Source organism: Balaenoptera musculus, chromosome 6 (assembly GCF_009873245.2).
Source record: "Balaenoptera musculus isolate JJ_BM4_2016_0621 chromosome 6, mBalMus1.pri.v3, whole genome shotgun sequence".
In the NCBI taxonomy this organism is placed as follows: domain Eukaryota; kingdom Metazoa; phylum Chordata; class Mammalia; order Artiodactyla; family Balaenopteridae; genus Balaenoptera; species Balaenoptera musculus.
The window spans coordinates 105,009,602-105,025,214 of record NC_045790.1 but is presented as its reverse complement, the minus strand read 5'-3'; the positions used below and the strand labels follow the sequence as shown (position 1 = coordinate 105,025,214).

General features: G+C 39.2%; 1 protein-coding gene across 10 annotated transcripts in view; it reads left to right on the top strand.

Annotated features, from left to right (window-relative positions):
* DENND1A (DENN domain containing 1A) overlaps window positions 1–15,613 on the top strand; it is a 535,076-nt gene that overhangs the window by 166,255 nt on the left and 353,208 nt on the right. For 8 of the 10 annotated variants that reach the window (XM_036855234.1, XM_036855231.1, XM_036855237.1 and 5 more), the window contains exons 4-5: window positions 870–919; window positions 12,096–12,215. In XM_036855234.1, the coding sequence (XP_036711129.1) occupies window positions 870–919; window positions 12,096–12,215 (170 nt within the window). Of the gene's footprint in view, window positions 1–869; window positions 920–12,095; window positions 12,216–15,613 lie in introns of those variants that run through there. The other 2 variants (XM_036855233.1, XM_036855238.1) reach the window with 2 other exon arrangements.

The window sequence follows — 15,613 nt, the reverse complement described above, 5'->3', positions numbered from 1 at the left end:
TATGTCTCATATAGTATTCTTAATGTTAGAAGTTTCTCTTTTATGAATAAGTCTTTGAAATGTCACTCTGGGTTTTTTTTTTGTACCCTTTTTGTATACTTCCCCTGAGTAATGTGCTTGGTTTTATGTACCTACATATTTGTAAAAAGACATTTAAACTGGTGGTTTGCTTTGGATTTTTATAAATTACAAGCAGGTAAGTGTGTTCCATTTTGATAATGATGTTTAATGATAATGACTAAAAATACTGCACACTTAAAATTGTTATAGTTTGATTACAAAATAAATTCATGCCAGAAATGGCAACTTCTTTATAAAGTAAGTAAATAAAGTTTTAAACTCTAAAAAAATGTAGTTGACAGTGTTTGGGGACAATTATCTTCCAGTTGGTTTTCTATTTTGCTTGTGATTTGGCCTATTGATGTTGGGAAGCGTTGTCTAATCCTGGCCCCCTCTGTTCCTAGGTAACAGGCAAAAGCGGTGCCAGCAACAGCGGCCCTGCCAGGCCAAACCCATGTGGCTCGGTGTTATTCACTCTGATCCATATGGTCAGGCTGGAGATGGTCCCTGGAGGGGTGTTAACACTCAGCAACCCACCCGCCTCCCTCCCTTCAGAGCTTTCCTGCATGGCTCCTGCTGCTTGCCCATGTGTGATTCTTGATTAATTTTTCATTTTTAATGAAGTTTGATCATGTTTATTATTTCTCATGATTGACTGCCTGGTACTCCTCCCATGTAATTGATAAAGCCCATATTTCTTCATCTGTCTCCTCTTTCTTTAGGGTAAAGTTGCTAGGTTGTGTGCCATGGTTAATGTTAGATTTATTGGTCCCATTAGATGTATAAATTATCTCTCTTTCTCTCCACAGGAAGTTCTACAGACTTTGACCAAGTTTTGTTTCCCCTTCTATGTGGACAGGTAGTGTCAGATTTTCAAACTTTACTAGAAAACAAAGTGTCAATAAACCTGCTATGGAAAATAAAAACCATACCATTCTTAACATTCTGTCTGTTTAACCATGATTTAAAACACTATGTTCCAAGGAGAGTTGCAGTATTCTCCTTTCCTGGGGATTTTATTGACACTATCAAAAAGTTTAAAGCCTAGAGCTTTGCATTGATTAGTTTGTGAGATATATTTTGCATGACATTAAATTTTTTATTTTGGTTATCAGACTCAAACCATGATTAAGAATGGTTGGTATTTAATCCAGTGCTATTTAATTTTTATTGAAATAGGAATATATTTGACTTAAGCAAGTAGTATTACATAACTCCATGGCCTTATGAGTATTATATAGACTTTGTTTTTCTTAGACTTCAACTTAAAATTTAAATCAGCATAGGCCCAACTTGTTTAAAGGTGTTCAGCTATTTAAAAAGCACATTGCCAAATACTGTCTTGCATTTTGTTTAGGTGTCTAAGAATGGTATCTCTGGGGAGATAAGCATTTTCAGTAGATTTCTAGACTGAAAAATAAAAATCATCTATACATTTCCTTAGTACTTGCATTATGATTAACTGTTTCTTGAAGTGATATGAATATCAGAACTTGAAGATAATTAGTCTGAGGGTCTTTTTTTTGTTTTTTTATTTTTAAAGAAGCCAATAGCTTATTTTTAAATAGCTTATTTTTTAAAACAATTTTAGAAGAGCTTTTTTAACTTATAAAACTGTAATTTACTAATAATGCTAATAAAATGACAAAACAGTCATCTTAATCTTATTTTCAAGGAAGGTCTATTGTATTTTTCATTACAGTTTAAGCATTGTTTTTGCAATCATTTATTTTTTCACTTCATTGCTACCTATTCGTAATGTTGTCTTCATGGAAAATTGAACTATTAGACTGTATAAATGTTAAGTTCCACTTTTAGCGACAGAGGTTTTAGAAAATATCATTATAAATAATAAGTGCTATAATCTGTTCCAAGAAAGCTATGCAATGTGCCCATCTTCAGGAAGGTTCTATCATATATTTTAGTATACCCAGACGAGGCAGGCCTGAAAGAGTTTAGTGATTTAGAGTGCATGTGGGTAGTATACTGTTTGGATCTTTTCTACACTTTGTAGTAGCAGTGTCCTGGTTTATTTGGCATAAACCTAAAAATGGTGTGAGATGAGAACTGGTAGCCAAAGGAGTTTAAAAGAATACTAAAAAGCAAAGGAGTACTAAAAAGCAGCTTTGGAATGTTGCCAGCCACTTATAATCACTGTTTTCTGTGGTTCTAACATGTTATTTTTTAAAACCAATCAACCATTGTAGTATTTCCAGACTCGGGCCTTTTAAAATCCTGGTACCAGGGCTGTTTTAGTAGCAGGTTGATGCTCAAAACAGAATAGCCTTAATTTTAAGGGGGTCAGCCTTTGTAATGAGAGTCTTCTTGTCTCTTCTTTATCCTATTCCTTCTAAAAATAGCAAGGAAGTAGGGTTTTGTTTAGAGACGTTTAATGCAAACTTCACATTTATATGTATGAATTAGTGATGCATGAAATCTCCTCCAGTTGCTTATAAAATGTATTACAAATTATGGCAAGGGCATATTTATACAAATTAATAAAGGTGAAATGTTTTTAAAATGTGGCTAGGTATTTAACAAAGAAAGATAAGAATATATTTTTACATGACTCCTTGATAAGAGTGGTGATCTGTTTTGGATAGGTATTCCTTAATTGACTTTATAAACTAGTATTAGAAGAAATAAGCAATGAGATTAAATCCCTCCCAACACACACACACACACACACACACACACACACACACACACACACACACACACACACACACACACACATACACACACACCCTCCCTATCTCATGCCACACACACATCTTTACTTACCTACCTGTCTGGGTGATTACATTCTGAAATGGAAGAAAAACAGAGTCCTTAAGTTATAGTGCTAAAGTCTGTTTTGTCACCAGTAACGGCTGATGTCTTTATTTTGTTAGAAAAACATCTTTCTTCTAAAACGCTTCTCTCCAAATTACCTTCCCCTAATCGTGTTCCTCATTATTTTTTCACAAAACAATTTGGGACAGAAATGTCTCTTTATGGATATATTTTAATCTTTACTGTATACAATGGTTCTTTCTTACATTGTATCGTATTATGCACCCTGTAGGCATTGATAACTTTTATCGATACAAAAAAATCACTTTAGTTGGGGGACTATATTTTTTCTCTTCTGTTGCCCCACTTCTAACTGTGGCATACTCCACTGCAGAAGAGATAATAATAATTAAGTTTGTTTACAAAAAATACAAAGGTTCTAATGTCACTGTTTATTATTAGCTCGCAGTTAGCACTGTCAAATAGATATGCCCAGATTCCGAGGCCCACAAAGCCCCCCAGAGGTATTTATGATGTTGTTTGACTTAGAAAATATGTCGGCATGGGAGATGAGTAATGCCCCGGGTGATTACGTTCAAAAAAGAAAGCTACCTAATCTTTTCAGTATCTGTGCTTTTCTACCTCAAGGAACAGTAAATACAACTTTCTGACATTTCTAGTCTATATCAAGAGTGGGATTTTCACAGTCGTCATCAAATCACCCATTAACATTGACATCTTGCTGTCTCTTCTATTGTTTTAAGGTTTTTCTTTCTGAAACTAGGACTTATGAAAAATAATAATGCTGGTAGCTCTTCAAAAGAAAGTGCTTTCTCATGTGTTATCTCATTTTATTCTCCTGTCATAAAAGATGAGAACAAGTGCTGTTATCGTCATTGGAAGAAATCTAAGCTGTAGAGAAATTGTGACTTGCCCAAGGTCCGCTTAGGCTGCTAGCACAGTCTAGACATCCATCTCCCAAATGAGTACATTTCTCAGTAGACCACCTTGTGGGAAGACTAGTCACCAAATAGAGGGAGGTAAAGAAGGAAATTAGTATTTCAGTTCTTAATTGATTCTAGTCAACATGCTGGACATTTTTACAGTAATACCTCATTTATTCTTCCCAGCAACTCTAGGAGATAGGTGGTGGTGGTATCTCTTTTACAAAAGAGCAAAGGAAGGTTCAGAATGTGTAGCATTATGTTGGGTGGTATGGAAATTGTATCAGACTTGGAGCTCTGCTGTCCATGCGTTTCTCAGTCTAGTCCAGAATGTATTGTAAAGACACAGTAAACAATATCTATCCAAAAGGATAATGAGGTTGGGAAAGACTGAGATGGTCAGAGAAAACATCATATAGTGGGTGAGGCTTGTGTTGAGACTGCAAGGACAGCAAGAAGGGGGTAAGTGGAAGGGAGAGCCCAACACCCCATATGCACTGAAGAGCAAGGTAGAGGAGAAACCGCGAATGAGCCTAGAGATCTAGAGATCATTTGGCCAGAGCAGATGGAACCTCCTGCTGAGAGGGTAATGTGTGCCTAAGAGCTTGGGCTCTGACTACAGGAGGCCTTGAAAATGTGTGGGAATAAGACCACAGGATTTTAAAGCTGAAATTCATCTGGCTTAAGCATCCCATTTTACAGAAGGGAAAGTAAGATCCATAGAGGCGAAATGACTTCCTTATGTCACAGCTATGTAATTACAGAGCTGGGGGGTGGGGGGACGGATAATCTTATTCCCAAGCAAGAGTTATTTCTACCCTACCCTGTACTTGAAGCACGTGGTGGAAAGGAGCAGTGAAATGACAGCGCTGAGATTCCTGTATCGCTCTCAAAAAGTTTTTATTATTGATGAAAGCAGTCTCTTCAAAAAAATAAAAGAGATTTGAATACCATTTCATATTGTGGTGCTACTTACTTGCTCTTGATAGCTGGCAACCTGCTTCAGTTAGTCAAAGCACTCAAGAGACTCACTGGATGATGGAAAGCTATTCTTCTCCATGTTTGTGCTTATCTCTTTCAGAACCCAGAAAAACCAGCTACGATTCAGTTGTCCTGTTAATTATACTAGTACACACAAGTGACATGAGCATGAAGTGAAATGACATCTTTCAAGGGCAGAGGCGTAGTTTAATGATTTAGGATGTAATCACAGATGCAAATGTGGTTCAAATGCTATTTACCATTTTATTATGTATCTGTTATGCGCCACGCATTGTGTTGTGTTCTTTTCCTGCATTAAAATCTTACACATTTGCAAGGTTGTCATTATCATAATGCCACATATGAGGAAACAGAGGCTCAGATAGGTTCGCTAATGTGCCCAAGGTCCCACCATTGGTAAGTGGCAGAGCTGCTGTGGGAACCCACGTTTGTCTGACTTCCAGTTCCATCATACTTGTTCTATATTATACTGCCGTTGTTAGATCCATCACACCACGAAGAAAGTCACCAAGCAAACTCTTAACATTTATTTCAAAGGCAATATGTAGTTATTGTAAAAAAGAAGGTAGAAAATTCAGATAACGGAAGACAATGAAACCCATTTTTATTCAGATAATTGAAATAAAATGAAACTAAGCCAAGAAAGGCGCATGATTAGTGCATCAGTATGTGTCTGCCCCGACCTCTCCTCTCGCTTCCACTTCATACATTCATCCGGCTGTTCTTTTCAAACTGAATCCATTTGGCCACTTGCATCCCTTGTTTCTACCATTGGTTTAGTCCCTTGGTTTAGCGTAAGCTCTTTGGTAAGCTGTGCCCCATGGTCATTTTCTGTAACATTTGAGAACCATGAAGCAATTGGGCTTTAGTGGACAAAGCATCGAGGGTATCAACCAGGAGACCTAGGTTACAGTTTTGGTTCTGCCATTGACTTGCTCTGTCCCGTGAGGCAAGTGGCCTCTCCCATGAGTACCTTAGTTTCTTCATGGATGAAATGAGGGAATTGAACTAGATCTCTGCTGTTCCTTCTAGTTTTGATTCTTTGTTTTGTTTTGATACTTTTTCATTCTCCAGTTATGATTCATTTTTACATTGTCAGGCTCATGTAGATAAGGGAGTGGAGGATCTCTGTTCTTAGAATATCCAGTGAGTTTCTCGAGCAGAGTGTGTGACCTACTCTTGGTCCCCAGGGCATTTGGGTCAATGCCATTTTTGCCACTTGGATCTTTGAGTAGGGAATGTGAAAAACTCGAGTCTTAGGCAGATGAAAGTTGTGTTTATGGAAAGAAGCTTTGAGGCTCATGTAACTAAAGGTTGGGAGATGTGGTGGTTTGCTAAAACTTGATTCCTGCCTGATGTCTCATATACAGTGAAGGAAAGGAGAAGCAGCTCTTATGGATGCCTTGCAGTAGATGGCCCAACAGGTAATTGCTAGGAAGCTGTAATAAACAGAACAGCAAAATATTTCTGTTCCATCTCTCAAATTTTATAATTTCATAACAATAGTAATTATTTTCATTGTGTACCTATTAGACGCCAGTTACTTTGTATACATTATTTCTAATCCTCAAAACCACTTTGCAAGGTAAGTATTATTCCCATTTTAGAGATGAGGCTCAGAGAGGTGCAGTAACTTGCCTGTGCTCACATCCATAGTGAGTGGCATATCTGGGATTCTAATCCAAAGTCCACACCTTACTGTTTCATCTTCTTTCTCCTGCATCATAAGTCTCTGCCTCTATTGAATCATTCCCAACAGCTTAAAAACAAGCTCTGGTATTCCTCCATCCTAAAAATAATACCCATCTTTGACTCTTCATTCCCATTCAATTACTGCCTAATTCTCCACTTCTTGGAAGAGTTACCTACACATTTTAATTTATTGCTCAGCCCTCTTCAGCTTCATTCTACTAGAGCTTTTCTTATCAAGACTGTCTAAAACCTCCATGTTGCTCAACTCAATCGACATTTTTTTCTCTTATCTTGATGCCTGTGGATTTGGTCGACCACTCCCTCCTGCTTGTTCTGCCTGGTGGTTCTTCTTTTCTTCTTTGATGGTCTCTTCTCTACCCATCCTCTAAATTGGTATTTCTGTAACTTAGTCCTGGATCCTCTTCTGTTTCTCTCAATTCTCTTCCTAAGTGATGTTATCCTTTACCATGGTGTTAAATACCATCTTTGTATAGATGATTTCCAAATTTATAGCTCCAGCCCAAACTTTTCCCCTGATTTCCTACATAGTATGTTCAGCTATGTACTGGACATTTCTATTTACAGGTTTCTTAGACTTAACATGTCCCAAATAAAACTCTTGGAACTCTTCCCAAACACGTTAGACTTTCCTACCATTAAATGGTAATATGCTGCCTTTTTACTCCATCTCAGTCCATCTGCTGGCTCTAACTTGGATCTATCCACCTGATCCATTTTCACTCTCACTACAAGAGTTAAGCCACCATCCAATCTCACCTGGACTATTGCTCTAGCCTCCTGACTGTTCCCTCTGTTTCTACTTTTGCCTTCTTCCAAACTGTTCTGCACATAAGAGTCAGATAAAAATTTTAGAACTGTAGACCAGACTGTTATTCTCTTGATTAAAATCATTCAGTACCTTTCCATTGCCCTTATTAATCAATCAATCAGCCAATCCTAATTCTTTACCATGGTCTATGGGGCTCTCTGCATGATCTGCTGCTTGCTTTATCTAGCACCTTCTTTTTTTTTTTTTTTTAAACAATGAAATCATATCAAATGTTTATAAGAACATGAGTATTTGCAATTTTTTTTTAATTTATTTTTTTTAATATTTATTTTTGGCTGTGTTGGGTCTTCGTTTATGTGTGAGGGCTTTCTCTAGTTGTGGCAAGCGGGAGCCACTCTTCATCGCGGTGCGCGGGCCTCTCACTATCGTGGCCTCTCTTGTTGCGGAGCACAGGCTCCAGACGCGCAGGCTCAGTAGTTGTGGCTCACGGGCCTGGTTGCTCCGCGGCATGTGGGATCTTCCTAGACCAGGGCTCGAACCCGTGTCCCCTGCATTAGCAGGCAGATTCTCAACCACTGCGCCACCAGGGAAGCCCAATCTAGCACCTTCTTAAGCCACTTCCTCCATGTCTCTGGGGCCTTAACTGTACTGGTGACCTTTTAGTGTCTTGAACATGCCCAGCTCTTTCCAGCTGAAGAATCTCTGTGCAGCTCTTTCTCTGCCTGAAACACCCAGTACCCTGCTTGTGGAGTGGCTGCTCCATCCCATCCTTTAGGTCAGTGTTGTCATCATTTTTGAGAAGCTGTCTCTGACCACATTGTCTCAGTAGGGCTTTTCCTCCTCTTCCATTTTCTTCTGTCTTTGTTCTTTCTTTCGTTTCATATAACACTAACACAAGCTGTATGCTTTGAGTTTATTATGCTTCTCCAACTAGACCGGAAGCTCCACAGCAGGATGGATGTTATGGTGCCCAATATAGTTGCTCAGTTTGTAAGATGGGTAACTAAACTTAAAAGTGAGGCTGATATAGAAAATCTGATTTCTCACTGGAAGATTGGAATCAAACTATCCACCCACTTGCTTCATGCCATTTATACACTGAACCTATAAATAACTTGAATATTAGGCAAAATGCTGTAGGAGGGGTCTTGAGTGGCTGACAGGCATTTAAGAGGCAGCATGAATTTTAAAGTCTGTGGTTGGAATGGTCATTACTTTTCTCCTCTGTTTTCCGTATTCACCGAGGCATGGGAAGCACAGCTGAGGGTGATTTTGGTCCTGGTCTCCTGGCTTAATTCTGGAAATACTCAAATTTGGTTTCTCTTGCTTAGTGGGAAGTGTAGCTAGTCTGTTTGATGAGACAACTATTTGAATTCCTCACATACCTGATTTCCTTAAACCGAGTTGACAACTTCTTGGGAGGGTTTTCATTGTGTTTGGTGCAGCATGGCAGAATGGAAAGGACTTTGAACCAGAATTGGGCTTGGGTTTTTATTTTGGTCCTGGTTACTTTGAAAAAAGCAAACCCAAACCACCACCACAACAAAACATCCTGAGCCTCAGTTTCCCCATCTATGAAACAAGAGAATTGGATGAGATGGTTTCTAAGATTCCCGCTACCTTTAATCATCATGAAATCTCTGATTCCTGTAAAAAATGCATGGATTCTGATCCTGGAGGTAATCACAAAAACTGCAGCATTTAAGGAAACCAACCCTTTCCCCAAAGTCATTTTTATGGAGAAATAGTAGAGAGGGAATGACAAATTCCTTGAAGATTCAGACTCCTTTGAGTTAATCTGAACTCAATTTGACTGTTAATTTGAGTGTCCAAGGAAAAAATATTTTAGAGTTTAATGGTCTGGGGCTCTTAATGACTTGTATTTCACCCTACTAGGAATTTAAAAGGTGAATCAACTGAGAATGATGTGTCCCCTTCTAAGTTGTGGCACCCCAAAAAGAATCTTTTTCACTTTAATGCAAGAATGAGTAACTCACTTGGTCACCCAGAGGACTCCCCCTTGCTGAAAAGATGCGATAGAGAGGAAAGAAAGGCAGCCTTCCCTTCTCCACTTACAAGTATTACAAAGCTGAGTCAGTCAGGAAGATTCTAAGCAAATGGATGATTTTAATATGAATTTTAGTTTTCATTCAGATGGTAGCAGCTTGTATCTCTTTTATTAATTGTTCCTACTATGGTCTAGCCTTTATACCAAATGCTTATCTCACTTATTCCTCAAATATGCTTTGGGTTGGGTGGTAGTTTCCAGGAGAAGAAACTGAGCTACTTAGAGGTTAAGTAACTTGCTAAATTAAGGCCCAGTTAGCAAGTGATTGAACTGTGATTTGAACGAAGTAAATGAGTAATGAATCTTTCTTTGAGCCTACAATTGTAGCGGAAAGAATTTTCAGCCAAGGTAGTAAAAGAGAAGAGAAATATTGACTCACAAATACCACCAGTTGTGTTCCTTCTGTGTCCTTTTCCTAGAAATCCTGGGTGGTCTTTCATCGTCCCTATCAATTACCCCTTCTAGGATGCTTCTTTTAAACAGTCTAGAAGTGAAATCAAACCCTGAGTTAAAATAATGAACAGTCATATTTTATATGATCACATAATAGTATTTCATAAAAGCATGACCTTATTTGTAACTTAGAATCATCCTGACCTGTTGGTTTAAATATTTCAATAATACAGGTTTTCCCCCTCCCCCAATGAGGCCCACTTTTTTCCCCAATCACTTTAATTATGTGAGCTAGAATCCTGTTTCTCACACATCTTTAGTTCTCAACCTTGTTAAAATTAATCATATAATCCCCCTTTAAAACATAGTATTAAATCACCATAGTAACACAGTATCCAAGCTTTATAGATAAAACATAACAGCCATAAGAAGGTAGTTTGGTGTCCCCTTGACAGCTCTATAACTTTTATAGAAATGTGTTCCTTCTCCTGGCTTGTGTAAGGTGGAGGGATAGCATTACTTACTTACACCTGTTTTATTACCACATTGCTTTTAAATTGCTACCTTGTTTTTGTTCACCTTCCTAGTTAAAAAGGAGAGTTGGAACATTCTTTTCTTTCTGAATTATTTTCTTGTACTCTCTAACCACTCCTCCAGGGCTGGAATTGTTTCCTTTAATATGACCAGTAGAGTCCATTGACCTTTTGTCCTGGAATACCTTGAAAGTCTCTTTAATTTTCTTACGTGGCCTGTATAAGGGAGTTTTTTAAAAAAAGGCTATCCATATTTGAAAACTTAATTCACATCCTATCAAAAAACTCAATCAGTCTGCCTTTGGAAAAGGCCTGGTGAACCATGATTTTTCATTTCTACTGACAATTTATAGCAGATTATAGGTGAGAGCATCAATTTGAATATTTTATCAATTTGAGTATATTTTGTAAAATATGTTCTGTATAAGATACAATACTAGTTAATGAGTTCCTTTGAATAATTCAATGTCACATTCTAAAATATTATGTTAGCATAAATTTGTGTATTAGAATTTGTAATATTTAACTTCTTTTTAAAAAGGAATCTAAGCTAACTGGTAAACTGATTTTAAAAAGTGGATTTTTTAAACATTTTATAACTTTAAAAAAGAGTTTCTAGATTAATGTGGTTAGTAATATGCTTTTTAATTTTTTGAAGCAGATGTTTTTTATGTGTGGTTTGCTGATTTTTGTGTTGATGCAGGAATTTTTTTTTTTTTAATTTTATTTATTTATTTTTGGCTGTGTCAGGTCTTCGTTTCTGTGCGAGGGCTTTCTCTAGTTGCGGCGAGCAGGGGCCACTCTTCATCGCGGTGCGCGGGCCTCTCACTGTCGCGGCCTCTCTTGTTGCGGAGCACAGGCTCCAGACGCGCAGGCTCAGTAGTTGTGGCTCATGGACCCAGCTGCTCCGCGGCATGTGGGATCTTCCCAGACCAGGGCTCGAACCCGTGTCCCCTGCATTGGCAGGCAGATTCTCAACCACTGCGCCACAAGGGAAGGCCGATGCAGGAATTTTTAGCTTTTATCTTAAATGTTTTTCTTTAAAACCTTGTTTCCATTTCTTAGAAAATACCTTGCATTGATAAGACATTTGCTATTTCTGTCCTGTAAAATATAAAATATATTCCTCATAAGTTTGGAAATTATGAAAGATACAGGAATTTAGGAAAATAACAGCTAACCTTGCCCTCTTGAATTCCAGGTCCTCCCCTTAGTAGCTCTGTGAACTTGATTCAGTTATTTACCTATTCAGTTCTATAGTTTCCTTTTCTGTAAAATGGGAACATCCGCTAAATTCCAAGGTTGCTGGGAGAGTAAATGAGATGGTGTCTAACTTTGTGGCTGGTACTTCAATTCTGCTTTTGCAATCCCTGTTATTTTCTGAACTAGAGGAATGATCAAGTGAGTAGCATTACCAGCGAGCTGGCAGAGAGGGCTTTGGCGTCAGATAGGTCTAGGTTTAAAATTCAGCTTTTTGCAGTTTACCAGCTGGCACCTTAGGCAGTGCCACTCTAGGTTATTTCTTCATCTATAAAATGAGGTTAATAGAATGCACCTTTCAGAACTGGATGCAGTGTTCAACAGGGACACCTGCCTGAGCTCAGTAAGTAGGAGGTTTGGTAGCTGTGATGACGTGGTCACTGCTTGCTGTCTTTTTTTTTTGTTTTTAAATACTAGCTCACAGTCTGTTCCCTTGAAGTGTGTAAATTTTAAGTTCATTTATAAAGAATTCCACTGAGAAAGGAAATGTTACAGGTTCAACGACTTGTTGTGATTAGATACTTTATCAGGAAACTTACTGCACATTCATTTTCCCCTTTGTTCTGTCTTTGCCGCAGCCTCACAGTTAGCCAAGTTGGCCAGAACTTCACGTTTGTGCTCACTGACATTGACAGCAAACAGAGATTCGGGTTCTGCCGCTTATCTTCAGGAGCCAAGAGTTGCTTCTGTATCTTAAGGTAAGGAAAATGGCTTTGGCTATTGGCTAGTTATGTGAAACAGTGTCAGCATTTGCGTTGTTCTTCTGTAATTAAATTTTCCAGCTGTTCTTTTTATTTTCCTATCTGTTTCCCAAAAGTCACTGCACTTGGGGCGAAGGACTTCACAATGTTGTCCTTGCACTTTAACTTCTACAGATAATTGTATTTATTTATTTGTATCACATCCCTTGGGTGGGAAAAGGGATCATTGCTTCTGGGGAGTGTGTAGAAGCTGGAGAATCAGCATGGCTTCAGTTCCTCCTGCTGTTATCTGGAGCTGTCAGAAATTAGCCTGTTAGGCTTTCCCTTGGACATTTTGTGTATGTAAGATTATTAATAAAGTATGTGTCTGTAGCTCAGGACGTCTTGCAGACACTGATTGTGTCCTTCTCAGAGTAACACCCCTGCCCCCTTTGGGTCAATGAGTGAGTAACTGTTTCCCAACTTGGCTCCCTCTGTAGAGGTTTGAAAAAAGTGCAGAATCCTGTAAGAAGGCTTCTTTAGGTCTTCTAAAACCCCCTTCATACACTAGAATCATACTTGCTTACTGCTCCGTTTCCTCCTGCCAGAGACGTAAGGCATGTTCTGGGGTGGGAGGATGTGTGGAAATCTGATTTTGGAGCTGCTGGCTCTGGGCTCCTGCTGGGAGCCTCCTGAGGGGGAGGTGAAGGCATCCCACACACCCTCCTCCCCATCTGCCTCGGTTAAGTAGGTGTCAGAGGGGCCTGCCTCCTGTCTCTCTCTGCTCATGTGCAACAGCTCAGGGCAGGACAGCAGGGAGGCGCCCCTGACAAAACCCGGGTCCCCAGGCTTGGGCCTGGGGATAAGAGGCCAGACCCTCTATGAATTCCAGAAAGAGTAGTTCTCTGGTGTACTAGTCTCTGCACTTTCTTCTCCTCCTCACTAAGAAGAGACCCCCCTGCCTCCCAAACACACACACCCTCACAGCATGAGGGGGTGAGGGCTGACTTTCAAAGTGCCTGAGCTCGATAACTCTCAGTCAGGACTGCTACTTCTGCATTTCTCTACACAAATCTTATTATCATTATTATTTTTAATCAGTGAAATCAACTTTCTTCTTCATCAAGCATAGCATCTGATTTGGGCGCTAGAGAACAACTGCTGGAAAGACCTTAAGAAGGAGGCACAAAGCCGGCTGCTTTGTGAGGCTGCTGCTCTCCAGCACACCTCGGTAGTCTAGGCCCAAGGATTGCCTGCCCAGGGTATTAGACTCTGATGTAATTTATTACTTACTTTTTTATTTAACAGTGTTTTTTTAAAGAAAATTTTCTCTTCCATTTTTGTCTAATGTTATATTTCAGCCTTGGCTAGGACACTGCATATTTATGTAGTCATTCAGAGGAGATGAGGGTTTAAACCAAGTTCTTGAAGTTTTGCAGAAAGGTTTTTGTCCCATGGTGTTTTGGGTTACGATGTTTCTTTCAAAGCTTGGATGTGTGTGTTGGGGGAAAGGGGACTCTTGAATTGCCATTATTGCATTCTCTCAGCGAATTTCAGAGAGTGGAAAGCTGTTAATTTAAAAATTTAAATTTAAAGATTGCTCGCATCTGATTCTGGCGTTTGACTCTGTGTGTCTACATGTAGGGCCATGGACTTCATGTTTGCGAGAAGCTAGTTGAATAGCCTCTTGCTGTCATCATTTAGAATGAAAAATAACAGCAATTTGTGTGTTTTCTGTCTGTTATACTAGCTTGGAACTATGGAAAAAAATTTGGTGGGTTAATTCATTAATTTGTTTGTCAGCCCTTAATTGAGTGCCTACTATTAGCTAGTCCCTGTCCTTGAAGAGTTCCCAAGATGAGCTGGGGAGACAGATGATCATGCTATAATATGCTACATATAACACATAGAATGATCCCATGGCATAGTGTCTTCTTACTATTGATAATCTAGTGCCAGAGGATAGTGGCTGTAGTTAAAAATAGTCTTCTGTGAATTCTGGGACATGCATTTCATGGGTATTTAACATGAGGGCGGAAGGCTCTCTTTATCTTATCCAGCTTTTGCTTATATACAGGGCACACAAAATGGCACTTTCCCTGTGCTTGGTTTGGAAACATTGCTGGGTCGAGACTAGCATATGAGTGGAATGGCTTCTGTTAACCCTGGATGACTGGTTGGTGACATGTCCAGTGGAGAGTGGAGAAGTCTGCCAAGAGAACATGGGTGGGATTTGGGTCTGGGTTACATTATAAGTATCATCCTCTTTTGCTGTTTGATCTCCTTCCTTTAGTTAACCTGTGTCTTGAGGTCCAGTCACCTTTCTCAGTGTGCCTAGTACTCTAGCTCAAGTCTGCTCAGAAGCCACCTTTACTTTTGTTTTCCATTTTTTCCCATGAGGGATGTAGTTCCTAGTGATGGCATCTGTGCAGACATAGCCTCTGCTGTTCTAGGATTTAGCTTCTTAGGGTCACTTTCTCTCTGGCTGCTGTCCCGAGCTCATATGCTTCCTGGCCCATATGAACGACTGGACCTTTCTGCCTTCACGCATTTACCCATCCTCCCAGACTCAGCTTGGGCTCTTCTCAGAGTAGCCTTCTCCAGGCAGAGGTAATCATCCCATCCTCTGGATGCACCCAGCATGCTTTGCACACTTCAGTTACACACTCATAAGCCTTGATCTTCCTTTGTGTTTCTCCTATTGAACAGTTAACTCTTTAGGGGTAAAGATTGTGTCTTAAACAACTCTGCATCCCCAGCACTTAGTGTAGTGCTCAACCAAGATATTGTGTGCATGGCTTTCAGAGACAGGGAGATCCATTCCATTCGGTTGGAAGAACAGGAAACGGATACTGAGGGCTCTGAGTGAGAGGACAGGCCACATTGGACACTAGTTCAAAGAGAAAATATGAAATCCAGTTATTGGTTCATATTACCAAACAATTCATGTTAGTCATAAGAGGTGCACCTTTGAGTGTCACAGTGGAGATTCAACGGCACAGTGGACAGACATTATGTCCATAAAGGACTAGGTCATCAGTATTTACAAAATTTGAACTTAATTTCACAATGAAAGGTTCTTAGACATCCTTTATTCAATATAACTTATTAGGTTCATTGTTAGGGGCATTGTCTGTTCCTCCCCCCTAGAATGTAAGCTCCATGAAGGCTTGGAATTCTTACCTTTGTTTGTTTTGTTCATAAATACAAACACCCAAAGTGTATTAAGAATGTCCTGCATATAGTAGACACTTAGTAATACTTGTTTTTTGAAGGCTGAATCTCTGAGTTTATTTTTAAACATTTTTCAAAGTTGGTTTGAATTCTTGTCACCAGCTACCTTGACAGAGATTGTAGTTGTACTGAAGTATAAGTCTTGTTAATGAAAGTACCATGGTATATAAAGTCAAAATGCA